This window comes from Lathyrus oleraceus, chromosome 1 (genome assembly GCF_024323335.1).
Source record: "Lathyrus oleraceus cultivar Zhongwan6 chromosome 1, CAAS_Psat_ZW6_1.0, whole genome shotgun sequence".
In the NCBI taxonomy this organism is placed as follows: Eukaryota; Viridiplantae; Streptophyta; class Magnoliopsida; order Fabales; family Fabaceae; genus Lathyrus; species Lathyrus oleraceus.
This window is the reverse complement of record NC_066579.1, coordinates 405,590,428-405,598,182: the sequence shown is the minus strand read 5'-3', so window position 1 is coordinate 405,598,182 and position 7,755 is coordinate 405,590,428. Positions and strand designations below refer to the sequence as shown.

At 35.3% G+C, this 7,755-nt stretch overlaps 1 protein-coding gene across 1 annotated transcript; it reads right to left on the bottom strand.

Moving 5' to 3' along the window:
* Positions 1-226: 226 nt before the first annotated feature.
* LOC127075747 (uncharacterized) lies at positions 227-7,338 on the bottom strand. The gene is made up of 13 exons (XM_051017215.1): positions 7,112-7,338; positions 6,917-7,007; positions 6,653-6,839; positions 6,153-6,243; positions 5,626-5,661; positions 5,409-5,507; positions 5,198-5,328; positions 5,033-5,081; positions 4,830-4,919; positions 4,685-4,738; positions 1,557-1,622; positions 610-707; positions 227-502 (listed from the first exon to the last, which is right to left on the bottom strand). The coding sequence occupies exons 1-13, from the start codon at positions 7,193-7,195 to the stop codon at positions 436-438; spliced, it is 1,143 nt and encodes a 380-aa protein (XP_050873172.1). The 5' UTR covers positions 7,196-7,338; the 3' UTR covers positions 227-435.
* Positions 7,339-7,755: the final 417 nt, after the last annotated feature.

The window sequence follows — 7,755 nt, the reverse complement described above, 5'->3', positions numbered from 1 at the left end:
ATATGTCTACACCCCCTCTCGAAATTCTTATTTTTATGCAAAGTATGTTTCAACTGTCCACCATTTTTTTTATAGAAAAGATTTGGAACAAAAATATGACTCCAAATTTTAGTAGAACAAAAAAATAGTCAACTCAGTAACGTCTCTTTCGAAGTAAGAAACGCTACTCACCACTCCTTCACAATAAAGCTCAAATATTACATGCTCCTACCAGGACGTCTCAAACTCGTTGCAAAGTTGAATATCTTTTTGATAATACAACAACTACTTTTATGTACATGGTTATTTTTTGTTAAAGAACAGACAAATTCCGAGAATTGCATGAATACACAATGGAAATTGATTTAACTCCCAAGAAAACAGTTGGATTAAAGGGAAGAGACCAACATGAAATTTTGTGATGACCAAGTTTACAGACTCTAGCCAGCGGCCATGTTATAGTTGAACTTGACCCTCGCTGCACTGCCTCTTGAAATTCAAGGCCTCGTCTGCCAGAAACTCACTATAGAAGCAATTTATATTAGTTAGCCCAACCCAACAATGCAGGAACAAGGAAATAAGAGATTAAGCATGATGGTAAAAATCAAGCAACTAATACAAAACACTCACCAAGTTCGTTCAGCCATCAGTGATGGTTCCCATCTTGGACTCCATGGATAATCAGAAATAGGACGTGACTTCATAGGTGCCATTTGTGAATTAAAATGCTACAAAATAACATGAAAAGAACCTCAATGGTAACAGTATAGGAAATAACTTCAAGCTAAGTTGATAGCATAGATTATAGCTTTAAAAAGGATCTACTGTCAAACTCAAGAAATGCATAACCTCCCAAATCCCAATATGATGGAGGATAGCTAAAGATATTGGGCCCAATAGCCTGAGTATATGATCAGCTATAGAACAGCAAGATAATAACTAGCATGTACATCAAAATAAACACAAATATTTACATTTGTTTCCACAATCCTGCTTCAAAGATTATCCTCAGTAACAAAGCAATTTTTGAGAAGAGAAGAATAATCACCTATCTTATTAGTTAAAAGAACATTGTGATTGAAAGAATTCAGAAATATACAATTGGCTTTTTGCAACAAAATCAGTAAATTTGATAGAGCCCCTATGTCCAATACTTCTGAGCCCAATAGTGATATTGGGGTGGTTCCACTTCCACCTGGGCCCATTATTTGGTATGTTTATTCTATGAAGAGGGGGAGCGGGAACAAGTTGGTTACATGATGTGGAAGTTGTACTGCTGTAATTGGGCTAGGGGGGTTATGTGTAGGCATGAATAGTGGGGGAGAGGGTATCACTTATTTTGCTTGTTAGACTGTTCTCTGTTAGGAGCATTTTGGCTCTGGTTTATTTCTGTGTAACCATCATATTCCATAAATTTCAGTAAATAAACACCTATATTCCATATCAACTTCTTGAGTTCCTATCAAAATTCAACTTTAAAGAACTTTTTTATTTGCCGCCTATATTTCTGTACAGTAAATAATGCTCGGTCTAAAATTCTACACAAATATTTGAGAGAAAGTGGAAGCAAATAAAACCTGTGAACTTTGAAGAATAATAGCTGGCTGTTGCTTTGGAAACTGAGTTGGAATTAGGAAGTGTACCTAAGTAAACAAAATTTTCAGAACTTTGGTCAATTGCAGGGATCAGACAGTTAGTATAGTATAACTATGAGATGAAGAAAAATATCCATACAATTATACAACATATCAGTGTCAGCCTTAGAAGTTAGAACATAAACTCATAGGTAGTGAGTATCGGAAGCAAAGATTTAAGTGTAATTTCGAACAGACAGACTATCTATATCCTTCTTTTTTCCCTATTGAACTTTAATGGCATTACCGAGAATCAATGACTGAGCAACATGTTTCTATCTACAAACCAGAAATGGGGATTGGATGACTGGATTAATGAATTCTGATTTCTAAGCATCCCAGCCACAAAAATTGAACTAGTTCAAAAATTGAACTAGTTTCAATGTCCTACAAGTAGGCCAGCCTCTCATTTCACAGGAAAAGTGCACCTAGCTACTATGATTGTGATAACTATAATACTATCTAGTCAAGTGCACCAGACTAATCTATGATTGTGATAATATAATACTCCTATCTAGTAAAGTGCACCTCACTACCATCTCTATGTTGAACATAACAAGAAAAGGAGAGGGAAAAAAGAGAGTACTTATTTTCATGTTTATTGCATTTTATTTCCTAAAATCACTCCTTAATTTGTAGAGTGGCTATATGTATTATCTCCTATAAAAGGAGCAATTATCATTGGATAAACATACTATAAAATCATTTAGTACTTTCATCAGGGTATCAATTGTAAAGTTTTCCACACCAAGTGGGGTTTGGGGCAGTTTTGCGAACCGATCCGTTTTCTCAATGGCAGATCCCAACCTGTGCCCTTCCATAGCTCAAGCCTTCACCCAACATGTGCCGCCTTCCTTAGCTCAGGCCTTCACCAGCTCCTTCATCACTAACAGCTCTACCAATAAGGTCGCAGGGGAGGCGGCACTGACCACGAAGACGACGGTGGCCACAGAGACGGTAAGAAAAGTCTCAAAGGCCATGGTATGACCGCTGTAATTGTCCATGGCATACTTGTAAGACTTGCAGGAAACTCCATGGAAAACCTCCTCATGTGAACTTCAAGCTACTACTTATGATCACGGGCAGCAATCTCCCTCAAACTCCAGCTCCACCAAGTACAGCTAGAGTAACAATACAAGCTTCTTGGGTTTCAAACCCCTTCCTATTCCATAATCCATAAAGGTCATTTTTTAGAGTTAGACCTTAACCGTGTTGTCGATGGTGGATGGCGGTGTGCCAAAATACCGCCATACCGGCTACTTTGTGGTGCCGTTATAGCAGATTATGGCGGAAAAAACCCGCAATATCTGTTAAACATAGAATTGTATCATAAAACTGTGTATACAATCTATTTTCATAATTAAGGAGATGCTAAAATAACTACATAGTTATGTGTCTACAATATTGAGGAAATCATTCTTAATACTAAACATTATCCAGTCATTATTTTGCTACTAATAACCATTATTTCATAATCAATTCCATTGACAATATTTGCCGATATTTACCATTGCAGACCCAAAAACTGCCATGTATACCGCCATATCGCTGCCATGGAAGATATTTGATAACACTGCTTCTTAGTGTCAAACCGAATCGTGCTTGGATTGTTGGTTCAGGTGCTTCTGATCACGTGATAGGAGATTCTAGTGTATTTTCTTGGGCAGGAACTATTACAAATAGAAAGTCTACTTCAAGTTATTGTACTTATGTGTGGGGGATATTTGTACTTATGTGTGGGGGATATTGGTAACTTGGAGAAGTAAGAAGCGAAGAGTTGTTGCCACCAGAGTAGAGGTTGAGGTCACAGCAATGACCCGAGGAATTTATGAGGGTCTTTGGACTCACCGGGTTCTAAAGGAGCACAAGAATTTCCATTGGAATTATACTGTGACTAACAAGGTTGCAATAAGCATAGCTCATAACCCAGATCAACATGATCAAACAAAGCATAGTGAAATTGACCATCACTTTATAAAAAGAGAAAACAGACTCTAGAATACTATGTCTATCTTTTGGACCTTCAACCAACAAATAGAAGATGTTTGAACTAAAAGCTTGGCAAGAATAAGTTTTGAGCATTTGATTAGCAAGTTGGGCATGATTTATGTCTATGCACCAACTTGAAGGGGGTTGTTGAAATATTTACTCATAATTATCCTACATACTATTTATTTTCATATTTATTGTATTTTATTTTATTTCCTACAATTACTGCTTAAATTTGTGGAGTGCCTTTATGTAATCTCTCTTATAATAGGTGCACTTTATCACTGGAATAAACATACTCTGAAATTATAGAGTACTTTCAACAATTATTAATTAATATTATCCTAGCATTCTATTACTTCTCCCTAAAACAAGTATTTGATTGTCGTTCCAACCAATGTAGTCAAGCACGAGATCTTAAGTAGGATTGGCCGACCGGTGAAAGATCGTAAAACTAGGATTGTCCGGTCAAGCACAAGATCTTAGTCAAGCACTTTCTTTTTATGATCTTAACCATGCCGGCAATAAAAACGATCTTGTTGTGATCGTAGAACGCTTTGTCATTCATGGCACGTGAGATCTTACGATCCAGCACTTGATCGATCCTGACTACACTGGTTCCAACACTGTGATAGTCCAAGACATCATCAGACCCTCAAAAAGCCAAAAAAAAAAAACAATTAATATGGCTTGTGTACTCTTGGAGAATTAAGAAAATAAATGGTCAGACTTAGCATATTTTGAAAGTTATGTAAATTATGCAACTAAATGAATTATTTTGGAACAGATGGAGTAGTTGCAAAATAAATATAGAAGATTATAGTTTTACTATTTACATGATACAATATGCCTATATAAGAATTACAAAAATCCTAAGCATATTTTCAACATCAACGGTAAAGGGCTGCTGCCTTAACGTTAGTCACATATTACCTATGTCTTAAACTGGCAGAACTTACCACAAATTATATGGTAAGCTCCATCATTCATGGAGAAAACATTAAGATTGACTTTGAAAAGCAAGTGTATGTCACAATAAATGCACGGAAATCATGTATCAATCAATGAGTGTCATATATTACCAGAAATGTAAAAACTCCAGAAGCAGACAGAAAAGTTGCCTTTCTGCAAAAGATCTGGAAACAGATAAATCATAAATTAGCAATTAAAATGAAAACAAAGCAATTGTATCAATTTGAAAATAAGTGTCAGTCAAAGGGCAAATACAGGATCAGCTTCAACTGGCCTTCCTAACCAACCGGCCAACGCTTCAATAAAGTTCCTTCTAACATCAATTAATGAAACAGCCTCAAGGACCTACGTTCAGAGTATATTTATATTAATTTAAACAAAAAACAATAATGTTTTTGAAGCACAAGAGAGTGCGTATTAAATTAATAGACAGCACAGTAAAGATAATTCCAGCTAACCTGTTTCCCAAGATATTCTTCTAGATTTGGAAGATATTCTGCCAAGCACCTTTCGTAAAAGATCAACAACAAAAGCAGACACGCCTTTAAAAACTATCTCAAGTCTCAACCTTGTATATGAATTAATTTGGGACAAATAGAATAACCAAAAATTGAAAAACTTACATCCCATCCACCCAATGAGGCAGCTTGACGTCATCGATGGAATATAGGGCTTTCAACTCAGAAGAAGATACTAACTTCAGGCGAGGAGCTGAAGAGGCAGACATATATTTTCTCCCAACAGGATATACAACCTAGGTTTAAAATATCATAAATAGTTTGTTTGAAAGCAAGTGAAAAATTCAAAAGAGGCTTACAGATAAAAGAAAACAACTTGCAAGTATATCTTCTGTAATTGTCTCCAGGAACAGCCAGACACCATCTTGTTTATGTTAATGTCCAGTAGGGGCACCGCAAATTTAACCTCCTCAGACTACACTAAAATGTAACATTGAAGAAGTCAAGAATATAGTTCAAAGGTTACATTAATTAGCTCGATCATCCATGAGTAGATCATAGAAATAGTATCACTTTTTTTTCTGAAGAAATACCTTGTCAGCAGCAGAACTCATATGCATTTCTAGTCCCTGCAGCAAATGTTTTAAATTAAGTTAAAGGCTAAATAAACACTACCTACTAAACAAAGTTAGATCCAAAATTCAGACATGTGCTTTCCAATCCACATCGAGAGGAGGAAGGGCACAGACTTCACATGCTAACCCAGTCAGATCGTATTCTCAACGCTTTTTCATTTCTTAAATTAAATTTTACACTAGCTTTTGTTATTTTTTTCAAATTTGTGTATAACAGTTTTTCATTTCTTAAATTAAATTTTACACTAGCTTTTGTTATTATTTTCAAATTTGCGTATGTTCATGCACAAGTGGGAACATGTATAACAAAACGATCAGAAGTGGGAACATGTCAAACTCCCATTGATTAATTTCTCGCTCAAACACTTTTTCATTTCTTCAATGAAACTTAACACTAGTTTTCTGATTTTTCCGAAGTTAACACAGCCAGTTGACAAGATAAGCAATTAGTTGAAAGTTGAATAAAAATATTAAAAATGACTTACCTCCCTGGAAACAATAGTGCTGACTTCAAATTTCAACCTATCATCATCAACTTCTCCGACACGCTTCCCTTGATACAGCACATATTGATCCCTATCAAAACAGCAAAACAAAATCCAAATCACAAAAGGTCCGTATGGATTTGGTTATTTGAGTTTATCTAATAGCATAAGCGCGCTTAGGTAGAAAATATTTCTATAACAAAAGATAAAATAAAGTCAAACTGTTTTCATTTAACCTATAAGGCGTTTTCATAAGCTATCTATCCTGAAGAGCCCATGAAAATCAGCAAAGAAAACCCTAATGGAATTGTCAAACGGTTTCTATAAGCTATATCAAACAAACTCGTGTGTTTATATCCTTAGATTGGCTCAAATAACTTCATACAAATAGACCCTTATTTCATCTTTAGTTATACAAAATCAGTGCTCCTGCTAATACTGCTATTACTTAATTATTATGTTAATGCAAAAAAGGTGAATTCACAAAAAATTGAAGTTACCTCAAGAATTGAATAAGAGCCAAGAGACGTGCGGGGTCTTTGTAATTCCAATCAGACAAGAAGGAGTCGATATTATCATCAGGTTCAAAAGAAGGTGTCATATGAAAGGGATGAAAATGTTCATCTTCAGGGCCGAAAATGACATCGGGTGGAGTAGTAGGAGACTCAGCGTCGTATACAATATCCCCTAAAACAAACACAATTACAAAACCCTAAGTTCACATTGATAAAGATGAAAGAATGAAAACGAAAGAAAATGCATACATTTGATGAAGTCTAAGCAATATGGAATGAGGAGGGTGAATCGATCGATGAATCCGAAATTGTATTTGTCGCTGGACCACATTTGATCAACCTGAGTAAAGAAGAAAAAACCCTAAATGTGAGTGATTGGGAAATGGAAATGGAAATGGAAATGGAAATTATGGAGGGAGTGAAAGAAAGAGCGGTGGTTGTTGCCTTGAGGGTGAGACGGGAATGAGAGAGGAGGTGACTGAGTTGAGCGGCGATGAAGGGAGGGACGTTATCGGTACCTGCACCCATCTTTGCGATTCTAGTTCTCTTCTCTGGTTCTTTCACACTTCTTTCACAGTTATGCTCACAAATCACAAGTACGTTACTCGTCTAGTTTCGCAATTCAAATAGTGTTTAATTGAGTAGAAGATCAATTTCACACATGGCAGTTTAGACCTTTTTTTAGACATTTTATAGATTTTGCTCCCATTTTTTAAAATTTACAATTTTATTCTTTCTACTAGTAAGATATAAGGCAGGGGTAAATATTATTGATATAATAGGATATTTTTATTGTCATTCATTTATAGAATGTAATATATTGTTCTAGGAAAATATTATTTATGTCGGTCATAAATCAAGATTTTGAGTCATTCTTTAGTTTTGATTCTTGAAAATATAATATATAATTGACCATAACTATAACTCTCTTTATATAAATATAATCCGACATAGTCTAAGTTCTACCCTTGTAACTTGTTAATGGTCATGATAAATGAGTAATAATTGAAAGTTGTCGTCTTATAAATTTGAATGGTTATGGTGATTGTGGAGGAGACATAAACATCTTTGGAATATATGTGATATTC